The sequence below is a fragment of the Heterodontus francisci genome, unplaced genomic scaffold (assembly GCF_036365525.1).
Source record: "Heterodontus francisci isolate sHetFra1 unplaced genomic scaffold, sHetFra1.hap1 HAP1_SCAFFOLD_830, whole genome shotgun sequence".
Classification (NCBI taxonomy): Eukaryota; Metazoa; Chordata; class Chondrichthyes; order Heterodontiformes; family Heterodontidae; genus Heterodontus; species Heterodontus francisci.
Window position 1 is genome coordinate 133,237 of NW_027140960.1, and position 16,511 is coordinate 149,747.

At 52.7% G+C, this 16,511-nt stretch overlaps 1 protein-coding gene across 5 annotated transcripts in view; it reads right to left on the reverse strand.

Moving 5' to 3' along the window:
* Nucleotides 1-287: 287 nt before the first annotated feature.
* LOC137361518 (active breakpoint cluster region-related protein-like) overlaps nucleotides 288-16,511 on the reverse strand; it is a 185,989-nt gene continuing 169,765 nt past the window's right edge. For all 5 annotated transcript variants that reach the window (XM_068026349.1, XM_068026348.1, XM_068026347.1 and 2 more), the window contains 7 exons: nucleotides 15,883-15,942; nucleotides 15,404-15,513; nucleotides 10,630-10,769; nucleotides 9,191-9,325; nucleotides 8,550-8,655; nucleotides 2,028-2,154; nucleotides 288-680 (listed from right to left, as the gene is read on the reverse strand). In XM_068026349.1, coding sequence (XP_067882450.1) covers nucleotides 591-680; nucleotides 2,028-2,154; nucleotides 8,550-8,655; nucleotides 9,191-9,325; nucleotides 10,630-10,769; nucleotides 15,404-15,513; nucleotides 15,883-15,942 — 768 coding nt within the window. In that variant the 3' untranslated portion in view covers nucleotides 288-590. The remainder of the gene's footprint in view (nucleotides 681-2,027; nucleotides 2,155-8,549; nucleotides 8,656-9,190; nucleotides 9,326-10,629; nucleotides 10,770-15,403; nucleotides 15,514-15,882; nucleotides 15,943-16,511) is intronic.

Sequence of the window (16,511 nt, forward strand, 5' to 3'; positions counted from 1 at the left end):
GTTCGGTCAAAGAGGGAGGAGGGAGAGGTTTAGGGAGGCAATTCCAGAGCTTAGGGTCCAGGGAAACTGATGACACAGCCATTGTGAGGAGGATGCAAAGATGTTTCAAGGGGAGGCTGAGCGAGTGGACAAAAAAATTGGCATCTGGGAAACGTCGGTTGGAAAAAAAGAAAGACAGTATTTCATAAACGAAAAAGGACAGGGATGTGCAAAACTTTAAAGGGACTTGCTCATGAGTCACGGAAAGCTAACATGCAGGTACAGCAAGAAAATAGGTAGGCAAAATGGTATGTTCATCTTTATTGCAAGAGGATTTGAGGAGAGGAGTTAAGACGTCTTACTGCATTTATGTAGAGCCTTGGTGAGACCGCACCTGGAGTATTGTGTGCGGGGAGTGCCAGCTGGCAAAGCTCGGCCATTCCGCCTCCAAAGACGGACCCTCCCTCCCACCCACGGTGAGGGTCCAGAGGGCAGCACAGGCCAAAGGGTACAGGTCAGAGGACAAGGAACAGGGTTACAGATCTCCGAAGTCCATTCGTTTAGTTTACAGAGTGCCCCGCCACCGAACTCGAGATGCAACCCCGCAGGCCTTAGGTCGCCTTGGACACCGATCCCAGCCGAGCTCGGTGCTCCAACTGAGAAAGTGTATCGCCGCTGAGGAAATGGTATACAACTTGGACCTGAAGATAAGAGAGAGACGGAGTTAGACGCAGAGTAAAGCTCCCTCCACGATGTCCACCATCAAACACTCCCAGGACAAGTACAGTACGGGGGTTAGATACAGAGTAAAGCTCCCTCTACACTGTCCCCCATCAAACACTCCCCAGGACAGGTACAGTACGGGGGTTAGATACAGAGTAAAGCTCCCTCTACACTGTCCCCCATCAAACACTCCCCAGGACAGGTACAGTACGGGGGTTAGATACAGAGTAAAGCTCCCTCTACACTGTCCTCATCAAACACTCCCAGGACAGGTACAGTACGGGGGTTAGATACAGAGTAAAGCTCCCTCTACACTGTCCCCATCAAACACTCCCCAGGACAGGTACAGTACGGGGGTTAGATACACAGTAAAGCTCCCTCTACACTGTCCCCCATCAAACACTCCCAGGACAGGTACAGTACGGGGGTTAGATACACAGTAAAGCTCCCTCTACACTGTCCACATCAAACACTCCCAGGACAGGTACAGTACGGGGGTTAGATACAGAGTAAAGCTCCCTCTACACTGTCCCCCATCAAACACTCCCCAGGACAGGTACAGTACGGGGGTTAGATACACAGTAAAGCTCCCTCTACACTGTCCCCCATCAAACACTCCCAGGACAGGTACAGTACGGGGGTTAGATACAGAGTAAAGCTCCCTCTACACTGTCCTCATCAAACACTCCCAGGACAGGTACAGTCCGGGGGTTAGATACAGAGTAAAGCTCCCTCTACACTGTCCCCATCAAACACTCCCAGGACAGGTACAGTACGGGGGTTAGATACAGAGTAAAGCTCCCTCTACACTGTCCCCATCAAACACTCCCAGGACAGGTACAGTACGGGGGTTAGATACAGAGTAAAGCTCCCTCTACACTGTCCCCCATCAAACACTCCCAGGACAGGTACAGTACGGGGGTTAGATACAGAGTAAAGCTCCCTCTACACTGTCCCCATCAAACACTCCCCAGGACAGGTACAGTACGGGGGTTAGATACAGAGTAAAGCTCCCTCTACACTGTCCCCATCAAACACTCCCCAGGACAGATACAGTACGGGGGTTAGATACAGAGTAAAGCTCCCTCTACACTGTCCCCATCAAACACTCCCAGGACAGGTACAGTACGGGGGTTAGATACAGAGTAAAGCTCCCTCTACACTGTCCCCATCAAACACTCCCCAGGACAGGTACAGTACGGGGGTTAGATACAGAGTAAAGCTCCCTCTACACTGTCCCCCATCAAACACTCCCAGGACAGGTACAGTACGGGGATTAGATACAGAGTAAACGTCAGTGGTTTGAATTCTGACCCAGCACAGACCTGAACAACGACCTCTTGTGAAATGTCCATGGGGAATCCGTCGTGCTTCGTTCGAAGCAGTGAGGGTCCAAACACAGTGGCCAGGTTGTGCATTGTCATCTTATTCACCGGTTCATGGTCGGTAACTCTTGTAGGACAAAGGTGAACAAAGTTTGCTACCAACTAGAAACAAATTGTTTCCTCTGCCCAATAAGAGCACCCAAAACTGTCCCGATCTCTCCCCATGGCCCTGTATCAATCCTCAAACTAATCCCACTGCCCCGCTCTCTCCCCATATCCCTGTATCAATCCCCAAACTAATCCCACTGCCCCGCTCTCTCCCCATATCCCTGTATCAATCCCCAAACTAATCCCACTGCCCCGCTCTCTCCCCATATCCCTGTATCAATCCCCAAACTAATCCCACTGCCCCGCTCTCTCCCCATATCCCTGTATCAATCCCCAAACTAATCTCACTGCCCCGCTCTCTCCCCATATCCCTGTATCAATCCCCAAACTAATCCCACTGCCCCGCTCTCTCCCCATAGCCCTGTATCAATCCCCAAACTAATCCCACTGCCCCGCTCTCTCCCCATAGCCCTGTATCAATCCCCAAACTAATCCCACTGCCCCGATCTCTCCCCATAGCCCTGTATCAATCCCCAAACTAATCCCACTGCCCCGCTCTCTCCCCATATCCCTGTATCAATCCCCAAACTAATCCCACTGCCCCGCTCTCTCTCCATATCCCTGTATCAATCCCCAAACTAATCCCACTGCCCCGCTCTCTCCCCATATCCCTGTATCAATCCCCAAACTAATCCCACTGCCCCGCTCTCTCCCCATAGCCCTGTATCAATCCCCAAACTAATCCCACTGCCCTGCTCTCTCCCCATATCCCTGTATCAATCCCCAAACTAATCTCACTGCCCCGCTCTCTCCCCATAGCCCTGTATCAATCCCCAAACTAATCCCACTGCCCCGCTCTCTCCCCATATCCCTGTATCAATCCCCAAATTAATCCCACTGCCCCGCTCTCTCCCCATATCCCTGTATCAATCCGCAAACTAATCCCACTGCCCTGCTCTCTCCCCATATCCCTGTATCAATCCCCAAACTAATCCCACTGCCCTGATTACACAGATATCTCCCTGAGAGAGAGAGGGACTGAGAGACACCAGTCAGTGTACAGATATCACCCTGAGAGAGAGAGTGAGAGACACCAGTCAGTGTACAGATATCACCCTGAGAGAGAGAGGGACTGAGAGACACCAGTCAGTGTACAGATATCACCCTGAGAGAGAGAGGGACTGAGAGACACCAGTCAGTGTACAGATATCACCCTGAGAGAGAGAGTGAGAGACACCAGTCAGTGTACAGATATCACCCTGAGAGAGAGAGGGACTGAGAGACACCAGTCAGTGTACAGATATCACCCTGAGAGAGAGGGACTGAGAGACACCAGTCAGTGTACAGATATCACCCTGAGAGAGAGGGACTGAGAGACACCAGTCAGTGTACAGATATCACCCTGAGAGAGAGGGACTGAGAGACACCAGTCAGTGTACAGATATCACCCTGAGAGAGAGGGACTGAGAGACACCAGTCAGTGTACAGATATCACCCTGAGAGAGAGGGACTGAGAGACACCAGTCAGCGTACAGATATCACCCTGAGAGAGAGGGGACTGAGAGACACCAGTCAGTGTACAGATATCACCCTGAGAGAGAGGGACTGAGAGACACCAGTCAGTGTACAGATATCACCCTGAGAGAGAGGGGACTGAGAGACACCAGTCAGTGTACAGATATCACCCTGAGAGAGAGGGGACTGAGAGACACCAGTCAGTGTACAGATATCACCCTGAGAGAGAGGGACTGAGAGACACCAGTCAGTGTACAGATATCACCCTGAGAGAGAGGGACTGAGAGACACCAGTCAGTGTACAGATATCACCCTGAGAGAGAGAGGGACTGAGAGACACCAGTCAGTGTACAGATATCACCCTGAGAGAGAGGGAGTGAGAGACACCAGTCAGTGTACAGATATCACCCTGAGAGAGAGAGGGACTGAGAGACACCAGTCAGTGTACAGATATCACCCTGAGAGAGAGGGACTGAGAGACACCAGTCAGTGTACAGATATCACCCTGAGAGAGAGGGACTGAGAGACACCAGTCAGTGTACAGATATCACCCTGAGAGAGAGAGGGACTGAGAGACACCAGTCAGTGTACAGATATCACCCTGAGAGAGAGAGGGACTGAGAGACAACAGTCAGTGTACAGATATCACCCTGAGAGAGAGGGACTGAGAGACACCAGTCAGTGTACAGATATCACCCTGAGAGAGAGGGACTGAGAGACACCAGTCAGTGTACAGATATCACCCTGAGAGAGAGGGGACTGAGAGACACCAGTCAGTGTACAGATATCACCCTGAGAGAGAGGGACTGAGAGACACCAGTCAGTGTACAGATATCACCCTGAGAGAGAGGGACTGAGAGACACCAGTCAGCGTACAGATATCACCCTGAGAGAGAGGGGACTGAGAGACACCAGTCAGTGTACAGATATCACCCTGAGAGAGAGGGACTGAGAGACACCAGTCAGTGTACAGATATCACCCTGAGAGAGAGGGGACTGAGAGACACCAGTCAGTGTACAGATATCACCCTGAGAGAGAGGGACTGAGAGACACCAGTCAGTGTACAGATATCACCCTGAGAGAGAGGGGACTGAGAGACACCAGTCAGTGTACAGATATCACCCTGAGAGAGTGGGGACTGAGAGACACCAGTCAGTGTACAGATATCACCCTGAGAGAGAGGGACTGAGAGACACCAGTCAGTGTACAGATATCACCCTGAGAGAGAGGGACTGAGAGACACCAGTCAGTGTACAGATATCACCCTGAGAGAGAGGGGACTGAGAGACACCAGTCAGTGTACAGATATCACCCTGAGAGAGAGGGACTGAGAGACACCAGTCAGTGTACAGATATCACCCTGAGAGAGAGGGACTGAGAGACACCAGTCAGTGTACAGATATCACCCTGAGAGAGAGGGGACTGAGAGATACCAGTCAGTGTACAGATATCACCCTGAGAGAGAGGGACTGAGAGACACCAGTCAGTGTTTAGATATCACCCTGAGAGAGAGGGGACTGAGAGACACCAGTCAGTGTACAGATATCACCCTGAGAGAGAGGGGACTGAGAGACACCAGTCTGTGTACAGATATCACCCTGAGAGAGAGGGGACTGAGAGACACCAGTCAGTGTACAGATATCACCCTGAGAGACCTGGGACTGAGAGACACCAGTCAGTGTACAGATATCACCCTGAGAGAGAGGGGACTGAGAGACACCAGTCAGTGTACAGATATCACCCTGAGAGAGAGGGGACTGAGAGACACCAGTCAGTGTACAGATATCACCCTGAGAGGGAGGGGACTGAGAGACACCAGTCAGTGTACAGATATCACCCTGAGAGAGAGGGACTGAGAGACACCAGTCAGTGTACATATATCACCCTGAGAGAGAGAGGGACTGAGAGACACCAGTCAGTGTACAGATATCACCCTGAGAGAGAGGGACTGAGAGACACCAGTCAGTGTACAGATATCACCCTGAGAGAGAGGGGACTGAGAGACACCAGTCAGTGTACAGATATCACCCTGAGAGAGAGAGGGACTGAGAGACACCAGTCAGTGTACAGATATCACCCTGAGAGAGAGGGACTGAGAGACACCAGTCAGTGTACAGATATCACCCTGAGAGAGAGGGGACTGAGAGACACCAGTCAGTGTACAGATATCACCCTGAGAGAGAGGGACTGAGAGACACCAGTCAGTGTACAGATATCACCCTGAGAGAGAGGGGACTGAGAGACACCAGTCAGTGTACATATATCACCCTGAGAGAGAGAGGGACTGAGAGACACCAGTCAGTGTACAGATATCACCCTGAGAGAGAGGGACTGAGAGACACCAGTCAGTGTACAGATATCACCCTGAGAGAGAGGGACTGAGAGACACCAGTCAGTGTACAGATATCACCCTGAGAGAGAGGGACTGAGAGACACCAGTCAGTGTACAGATATCACCCTGAGAGAGAGGGGACTGAGAGACACCAGTCAGTGTACATATATCACCCTGAGAGAGAGAGGGACTGAGAGACACCAGTCAGTGTACAGATATCACCCTGAGAGAGAGGGGACTGAGAGACACCAGTCAGTGTACAGATATCACCCTGAGAGAGAGGACTGAGAGACACCAGTCAGTGTACAGATATCACCCTGAGAGAGAGGGGACTGAGAGACACCAGTCAGTGTACAGATATCACCCTGAGAGAGAGAGGACTGAGAGACACCAGTCAGTGTACAGATATCACCCTGAGGGAGAGGGGACTGAGAGACACCAGTCAGTGTACAGATATCACCCTGAGAGAGAGGGACTGAGGGACACCAGTCAGTGTACAGATATCACCCTGAGAGAGAGAGATACCAGTCAGTGTACAGATATCACCCTGAGAGAGAGGGGACTGACAGACACCAGTCAGTGTACAGATATCACCCTGAGAGAGAGGGACTGAGAGACAACAGTCAGTGTACAGATATCACCCTGAGAGAGAGGGGACTGAGAGACACCAGTCAGTGTACAGATATCACCCTGAGAGAGAGGGGACTGAGAGACACCAGTCAGTGTACAGATATCACCCTGAGAGAGAGAGACACCAGTCAATGTACAGATATCTCCCTGAGAGAGAGGGACTGAGAGACAACAGTCAGTGTACAGATATCACCCTGAGAGAGAGGGGACTGAGAGACACCAGTCAGTGTACAGATATCACCCTGAGAGACCTGGGACTGAGAGACACCAGTCAGTGTACAGATATCACCCTGAGAGAGAGGGGACTGAGAGACACCAGTCAGTGAACAGATATCACCCTGAGAGAGAGGGGATTGAGAGACACCAGTCAGTGTACAGATATCACCCTGAGAGAGAGGGACTGAGAGACACCAGTCAGTGTACAGATATCACCCTGAGAGAGAGGGGACTGAGAGACACCAGTCAGTGTACAGATATCACCCTGAGAGAGAGGGACTGAGAGACACCAGTCAGTGTACAGATATCACCCTGAGAGAGAGGGGACTGAGAGACACCAGTCAGTGAACAGATATCACCCTGAGAGAGAGGGGATTGAGAGACACCAGTCAGTGTACAGATATCACCCTGAGAGAGAGGGACTGAGAGACACCAGTCAGTGTACAGATATCACCCTGAGAGAGAGGGGACTGAGAGACACCAGTCAGTGTACAGATATCACCCTGAGAGAGAGGGACTGAGAGACACCAGTCAGTGTACAGATATCACCCTGAGAGAGAGGGGACTGAGAGACACCTGTCAGTGTACAGATATCACCCTGAGAGAGAGGGACTGAGAGACACCAGTCAGTGTACAGATATCACCCTGAGAGAGAGGGGACTGAGAGACACCAGTCAGTGTACAGATATCACCCTGAGAGAGAGGGACTGAGAGACACCAGTCAGTGTACAGATATCACCCTGAGAGAGAGAGGGACTGAGAGACACCAGTCAGTTTACAGATATCACCCTGAGAGAGAGGGGACTGAGAGACACCAGTCAGTGTACAGATATCACCCTGAGAGAGAGGGACTGAGAGACACCAGTCAGTGTACAGATATCACCCTGAGAGAGAGGGACTGAGAGACACCAGTCAGTGTACAGATATCACCCTGAGAGAGAGAGGGACTGAGAGACACCAGTCAGTTTACAGATATCACCCTGAGAGAGAGGGGACTGAGAGACACCAGTCAGTGTACAGATATCACCCTGAGAGAGAGGGACTGAGAGACACCAGTCAGTGTACAGATATCACCCTGAGAGAGAGGGACTGAGAGACACCAGTCAGTGTACAGATATCACCCTGAGAGAGAGGGACTGAGAGACACCAGTCAGTGTACAGATATCACCCTGAGAGAGAGAGGGACTGAGAGACACCAGTCAGTTTACAGATATCACCCTGAGAGAGAGGGGACTGAGAGACACCAGTCAGTGTACAGATATCACCCTGAGAGAGAGGGACTGAGAGACACCAGTCAGTGTACAGATATCACCCTGAGAGAGAGGGACTGAGAGACACCAGTCAGTGTACAGATATCACCCTGAGAGAGAGGGGACTGAGAGACACCAGTCAGTGTACAGATATCACCCTGAGAGAGAGGGACTGAGAGACACCAGTCAGTGTACAGATATCACCCTGAGAGAGAGGGACTGAGAGACACCAGTCAGTGTACAGATATCACCCTGAGAGAGAGGGGACTGAGAGACACCAGTCAGTGTACAGATATCACCCTGAGAGAGAGGGACTGAGAGACACCAGTCAGTGTACAGATATCACCCTGAGAGAGAGGGGACTGAGAGACACCAGTCAGTGTACAGATATCACCCTGAGAGAGAGGGACTGAGAGACACCAGTCAGTGTACAGATATCTGTTGCAATCTGATTTGAATATTGAAATTACGTTTTCAAGTGGTTCATCAAGTACAGGAAGGTGTTGAGATTCGGTTCTGGTAGTTGATTGAGTAGTGATGACATCTGCTTTTCCTTGGCAACAGGATCATCCAGACCTGTAAATGGAGAAGAATTCACAGGCAGTTTCGGTAAGAGTCTCCCGCAACCCGCCAAACCACCACCGACACACAGTGACAGCAGTGTGTACCATCCACAAGATGCACTGCAGCAACACACCAAGGCTCCTTAGACAGCGCCGCCCAAACCCGTGACCTCTACCAACTAGAAGGACAAGGGCGGCAAATACATGGGAACACCACCTCCTGCAAGTTCCCCTCCAAGTCACACACCATCCTGACTTGGAACTGTATCGGCCATTCCTTCACTGTCACTGGGTCAAAATCCTGGAACTCCCTTCCTCACCGCACTCTGGGTGCACCCGCACCCGCTCCACACGGACTGCAGAGGTTCAAGATGGTGGATTAGCATCAACGGGCCGGGTCGGAGGGAGTTTGTTGAGTTGAGGTAGAAGCACAGCCAAATCTGAAGGATTTACGACGCAGGCTCGATCTGGCCGTCTCACGTTGCGCGCGCCCCCAGATGCATCGCACCCCCGCCACCCCCCCGCCAGGCAAGTTGCCCCTCACATACCCACAGCCGCGACAAAGGACGGGATCAGCTCGTGGGTGAGCAGAGGCTCCGGGAGTTCCCGGAGGTAAAGTTTCAAGGTTCCGGCGACCACGTGTATGTCATTGTCTTTCAGCTGTGTGATGGCCTCCTTGGAACCTACATGGAGAACGGTCAGAGAAAAGACGGCATTCAGCTCGGGAAAGGAGGCAGCATTTCCGGAGTCATCCCGGATTCAGCTTCCTCTGCCACACCAACACGCGAGCAGTTTCCGAGACCCAATGCCCAGAAACCCATGCAGACGCACCCCGCTTGCAGTACTGAGGGAGTGCCGCACTGTCAGAGGGTCAGCACTGAGGGAGCGCTGCACTGTCTGAGGGTCAGTACTGAGGGAGAGCCGCACTGTCGGAGGGTCAGTACTGAGGGAGCGCCGCACTGTCGGAGGGTCAGTACTGAGGGAGTGTCGCACCGTCGGAGGGTCAGTACTGAGGGAGCGCCGCACTGTCAGAGGTTCAGCACTGAGGGAGTGCCGCACTGTCGGAGGGTCAGTACTGAGGGAGTGCCACACTGTCAGAGGGTCAGTACTGAGGGAGTGCCGTGCTGTCTGAGGGTCAGTACTGAGGGAGTGCCGCACTGTCAGAGGTTCAGCACTGAGGGAGTGCCGCACTGTCGGAGGGTCAGTACTGAGGGAGTGCCGCACTGTCAGAGGGTCAGTACTGAGGGAGTGCCGCACTGTCGGAGGGTCAGTACTGAGGGAGTGCCGCACTGTCAGAGGGTCAGTACTGAGGGAGTGCCGTGCTGTCTGAGGGTCAGTACTGAGGGAGTGCCGCACTGTCGGAGGGTCAGTACTGAGGGAGTGTCGCACTGTCAGAGGGTCAGTACTGAGGGAGTGCCGTGCTGTCTGAGGGTCAGTACTGAGGGAGTGCCGTGCTGTCTGAGGGTCAGTACTGAGGACTAGTTCTCCATCATGTGCTTATTCAGTCACCATCAGTGAGCAAAATAGGAGGTGTTCATGATTGTGGGATCTTGCTGTGCGCAAATTGGCTGACACCTTTGCTATAATACAGCAGTGACTGCACTTCCAAACTATACCTGTCTGCCCATACCCCCCTCCAGGAGTCCTGAGATCTTTCACGCATTCTCTATGTCTCTCTCTCTCCTTCATTTGATCTTTCATCCTCTCTCTCTCTCTATCTCTCTATCTCACATCCGTCGCCCTCTACCCTGCTCTTTAACGTCTCGCTTGCCCTCTCCGCTGCCGCTGGCTCACCCTACCAAAGGACAAGCTCCCCCTCTAATCCCAGGTGACCACTAAACCACCGTCCCCCCGGCTATTCAGCCATGCCAGGCATCACCCAGAAGGTCAATGGAGTTCCAGTGGGATGTTCGGGGAGGAAACAGCACCATCCGAAAGGTGGGCCACGGAACACGCGACCCCCCGACAAGACAGTCTCCGCACTCACTGCTGTCAAAAGCTGCCTTCAGAGTCTGCACATCCGTGGCAATGCCAGAGACACGGTAGATTCCCAACTCGTCCAGGCCACGTCTCTCCACTTCCTCCGCACAGTGCCGCACAATCAGAGGCACCCGGCTGCTGTCCCGACTGCCCAGGAGGGGCAGCGAAATGGGGGGGAAGGGAATAACAACACAACAGGGTTACTCAGTTGCCATACAATGGGAGTGAACGGGAAGGGGTTCCAGTCTATTGGGATTGTGCAATGTGGGAGTGAACGGGAAGGGGTTTTGGGTCCATTGGGATTGTGTAATGTGGGAGTGAACGGGAAGGGGTTTTGGGTCCATTGGGATTGTGTACAGTGGGAGTGAATGGGAAGGGGTTTGGGTCCATTGGGATTGTGTACAGTGGGAGTGAACGGGAAGGGGTTTGGGTCCATTGGGATTGTGTAATGTGGGAGTGAACAGGAAGGGGTTTGGGTCCATTGGGATTGTGTACAGTGGGAGTGAACGGGAAGGGGTTTGGGTCCATTGGGATTGTGTACAGTGGGAGTGAATGGGAAGGGGTTTGGGTCCATTGGGATTGTGTACAGTGGGAGTGAACGGGAAGGGGTTTTGGGTCCATTGGGATTGTGTACAGTGGGAGTGAACGGGAAGGGGTTTGGGTCCATTGGGATTGTGTAATGTGGGAGTGAACGGGAAGGGGTTTTGGGTCCATTGGGATTGTGTACAGTGGGAGTGAACAGGAAGGGGTTTGGGTCCATTGGGATTGTGTACAGTGGGAGTGAACGGGAAGGGGTTTGGGGTCCATTGGGATTGTGTAATGTGGGAGTGAACGGGAAGGGGTTTTGGGTCCATTGGGATTGTGTACAGTGGGAGTGAACAGGAAGGGGTTTGGGTCCATTGGGATTGTGTACAGTGGGAGTGAATGGGAAGGGGTTTGGGTCCATTGGGATTGTGTACGGTGGGAGTGAACGGGAAGGGGTTTGGGGTCCATTGGGATTGTGTACAGTGGGAGTGAACGGGAAGGGGTTTGGGGTCCATTGGGATTGTGCACGGTGGGAATGAATGGGAAGGTGTTCGGGTCCATTGGGATTGTGTACAGTGGGAGTGAACGGGAAGGTGTTCGGGTCCATTGGGATTGTGTACAGCAGGAGTGACCGGGAAGGGGTTTGGGGTCCATTGGGATTGTGTACAGTGGGAGTGAACGGGAAGGTGTTCGGGTCCATTGGGATTGTGTACGGTGGGAGTGAACGGGAAGGGGTTTGGGGTCCATTGGGATTGCGTACGGTGGGAGTGAACGGGAAGGGGTTTGGGTCCATTGGGATTGTGTAATGTGGGAGTGAACGGGAAGGGGTTTTGGGTCCATTGGGATTGTGTACAGTGGGAGTGAACAGGAAGGGGTTTGGGTCCATTGGGATTGTGTACAGTGGGAGTGAACGGGAAGGGGTTTGGGGTCCATTGGGATTGTGTAATGTGGGAGTGAACGGGAAGGGGTTTTGGGTCCATTGGGATTGTGTACAGTGGGAGTGAACAGGAAGGGGTTTGGGTCCATTGGGATTGTGTACAGTGGGAGTGAATGGGAAGGGGTTTGGGTCCATTGGGATTGTGTACGGTGGGAGTGAACGGGAAGGGGTTTGGGGTCCATTGGGATTGTGTACAGTGGGAGTGAACGGGAAGGGGTTTGGGGTCCATTGGGATTGTGCACGGTGGGAATGAATGGGAAGGTGTTCGGGTCCATTGGGATTGTGTACAGTGGGAGTGAACGGGAAGGTGTTCGGGTCCATTGGGATTGTGTACAGCAGGAGTGACCGGGAAGGGGTTTGGGGTCCATTGGGATTGTGTACAGTGGGAGTGAACGGGAAGGGGTTTGGGGTCCATTGGGATTGCGTACGGTGGGAGTGAACGGGAAGGGGTTTGGGTCCATTGGGATTGTGTACAGTGGGAGTGAACGGGATGGGGTTTGGGGTCCATTGGGATTGTGTACAGTGGGAGTGAACGGGAAGGTGTTCGGGTCCATTGGGATTGTGTACAGTGGGAGTGAACGGGAAGGGGTTTGGGTCCATTGGGATTGTGTACAGTGGGAGTGAACGGGAAGGGGTTTGGGTCCATTGGGATTGTGTACAGTGGGAGTGAACGGGAAGGGGTTTGGGTCCATTGGGATTGTGTACAGTGGGAGTGAACGGGAAGGGGTTTGGGTCCATTGGGATTGTGTACAGTGGGAGTGAACGGGAAGGGGTTTGGGTCCATTGGGATTGTGTACAGTGGGAGTGAATGGGAAGGGGATCGGGTCCTTTGGGATTGTGTACAGTGGGAGTGAACGGGAAGGGGTTTGGGGTCCATTGGGATTGTGTACAGTGGGAGTGAATGGGAAGGGGTTTGGGGTCCATTGGGATTGTGTACAGTGGGAGTGAACGGGAAGGGGTTTGGGGTCCATTGGGATTGTGTACAGTGGGAGTGAATGGGAAGGGGTTTGGGGTCCATTGGGATTGTGTACGGTGGGAATGAACGGGAAGGTGTTCGGGTCCATTGGGATTGTGTACAGCAGGAGTGAAGGGGAAGGGGTTTGGGTCCATTGGGATTGTGCACGGTGGGAATGAATGGGAAGGGGTTTTGGGTCCATTGGGATTGTGTACAGCAGGAGTGACCGGGAAGGGGTTTGGGGTCCATTGGGATTGTGCACGGTGGGAATGAATGGGAAGGGGTTTGGGGTCCATTGGGATTGTGTACAGTGGGAGTGAATGGGAAGGGGTTTGGGGTCCATTGGGATTGTGTACAGTGGGAGTGAACGGGAAGGGGTTTGGGGTCCATTGGGATTGTGTACAGTGGGAGTGAAGGGGAAGGGGTTTGGGTCCATTGGGATTGTGTACAGTGGGAGTGAAGGGGAAGGGGTTTGGGTCCATTGGGATTGTGCACGGTGGGAATGAATGGGAAGGGGTTTTGGGTCCATTGGGATTGTGTACAGCAGGAGTGACCGGGAAGGGGTTTGGGGTCCATTGGGATTGTGCACGGTGGGAATGAATGGGAAGGGGTTTGGGGTCCATTGGGATTGTGTACAGTGGGAGTGAATGGGAAGGGGTTTGGGTCCATTGGGATTGTGTACAGTGGGAGTGAATGGGAAGGGGTTTGGGGTCCATTGGGATTGTGTACAGTGGGAGTGAACGGGAAGGGGTTTTGGTCCATTGGGATTGTGTACAGTGGGAGTGAACGGGAAGGGGTTTGGGGTCCATTGGGATTGTGTACAGTGGGAGTGAATGGGAAGGGGTTTGGGGTCCATTGGGATTGTGTACAGTGGGAGTGAACGGGAAGGGGTTTGGGGTCCATTGGGATTGTGTACAGTGGGAGTGAACGGGAAGGGGTTTGGGGTCCATTGGGATTGTGTACAGTGGGAGTGAACGGGAAGGGGTTTGGGGTCCATTGGGATTGTGTACAGTGGGAGTGAACGGGAAGGGGTTTGGGGTCCATTGGGATTGTGTACAGTGTGAGTGAACGGGAAGGGGTTTGGGTCCATTGGGATTGTGTACAGTGGGAGTGAACGGGAAGGGGTTTGGGATCCATTGGGATTGTGTACAGTGGGAGTGAACGGGAAGGGGTTTGGGGTCCATTGGGATTGTGTACAGTGAGAGTGAACGGGAAGGGGTTTGGGGTCCATTGGGATTGTGTACAGTGAGAGTGAAGGGGAAGGGGTTTGGGTCCATTGGGATTGTGCACGGTGGGAATGAATGGGAAGGGGTTTGGGGTCCATTGGGATTGTGTACAGTGGGAGTGAACGGGAAGGGGTTTGGGTCCATTGGGATTGTGTACAGTGGGAGTGAACGGGAAGGGGTTTGGGTCCATTGGGATTGTGTACAGTGGGAGTGAATGGGAAGAGGTTTGGGTCCATTGGGATTGTGTACAGTGGGAGTGAACGGGAAGGGGTTTGGGTCCATTGGGATTGTGTACAGTGGGAGTGAACGGGAAGGGGTTTGGGTCCATTGGGATTGTGTACAGTGGGAGTGAATGGGAAGGGGTTTGGGGTCCATTGGGATTGTGTACAGTGGGAGTGAACGGGAAGGGGTTTGGGTCCATTGGGATTGTGTACAGTGGGAGTGAACGGGAAGGGGTTTGGGTCCATTGGGATTGTGTACAGTGGGAGTGAATGGGAAGGGGTTTGGGGTCCATTGGGATTGTGTACAGTGGGAGTGAACGGGAAGGGGTTTGGGGTCCATTGGGATTGTGTACAGTGTGAGTGAATGGGAAGGGGTTTGGGGTCCATTGGGATTGTGTACAGTGGGAGTGAATGGGAAGAGGTTTGGGTCCATTGGGATTGTGTACAGTGGGAGTGAACGGGAAGGGGTTTGGGTCCATTGGGATTGTGTACAGTGGGAGTGAACGGGAAGGGGTTTGGGTCCATTGGGATTGTGTACAGTGGGAGTGAATGGGAAGGGGTTTGGGGTCCATTGGGATTGTGTACAGTGGGAGTGAACGGGAAGGGGTTTGGGTCCATTGGGATTGTGTACAGTGGGAGTGAACGGGAAGGGGTTTGGGGTCCATTGGGATTGTGCACGGTGGGAATGAATGGGAAGGGGTTTGGGGTCCATTGGGATTGTGTACAGTGGGAGTGAACGGGAAGGGGTTTGGGTCCATTGGGATTGTGTACAGTGGGAGTGAACGGGAAGGGGTTTGGGTCCATTGGGATTGTGTACAGTGGGAGTGACCGGGAAGGGGTTTGGGGTCCATTGGGATTACGTTAATGGGAACCCACAAATCCCGGTCCCTCCGAACGTCGATCGCACCCGTACTCACTAGGTGACAATGCTGAGTGGAACACCAAAGGTTCCACGAGGTGCACCCGAAAGTTCATCCAGTTGGTTGAGGCTGTGGTGAAGGTACCGCATGGAGCAGGACAGCTCAAGCTGGGAAAGGTAAGGAGAAAGGACATCAGTAACAAACATTCCTCCCTCCCTGCATCCCCAATGGGGATGGGCCGAGTGGCCTGTTTCTATGCTGTAAATTTGTGGGTGACATGAACTTACCGGGAGGGGGTCGTTCCGGTACGGGACGGACAGGGCAATCGAAACACAACTCCCATAGAGAAAGGGGGTAACTGGCAAAAGGATGGTCACTCCCTACGAGAGGGAAGACACGCCAGGGACGGAGGAAAATGCCAGTAAACCTCAGCCCTCAGAGCTGGACTCTGACCCCCACCGCACCACCAAAAATCGCGGCTCGCCCCCGAACCTACCCACACCCCGATCTTCCAGCCAATCAAAATCTCTTCTTACCCCATTCGCTGAAACTACATTCTCCTTCCATTCCTTGGATTGTAGGGTTTTGGGGTCAAGCTGTCAGCAAAGAAATAAACAGAGGAGAAATTAGTCAGCCAAGTAGCAAGGGAGAAGACCAGCGAAAGCTGTGGGTTATATAGAGATTAACAGATACCCGGGAGTGAGTTACAGACTGGAATCTAATCGAGGGGTTCAGGGGGTTTGTATATAGAATAACAGATACCCGGGAGTGAGTTACAGACTGGAATCTAATCGAGGGGTTCGGGGGGGTTTATATATAGAATAACAGATACCCGGGAGTGAGTTACAGACTGGAATCTAATCGAGGGGTTCAGGGGGTTTATATATAGAATAACAGATACCCGGGAGTGAGTTACAGACTGGAATCTAATCGAGGGGTTCGGGGGGGTTTATATATAGAATAACAGATACCCGGGAGTGAGTTACAGACTGGAATCTAATCGAGGGGTTCGGGGGGTTTATTTATAGAATAACAGATACCCGGAAGTGAGTTACAGACTGGAATCTAATCGAGGGGTTCGAGGGGGTTTATATATAGAATAACAGATACCCGGGAGTGAGTTACAGACTGGAATCTAATCGAGGGGTTCGGGGTGGTTTATATA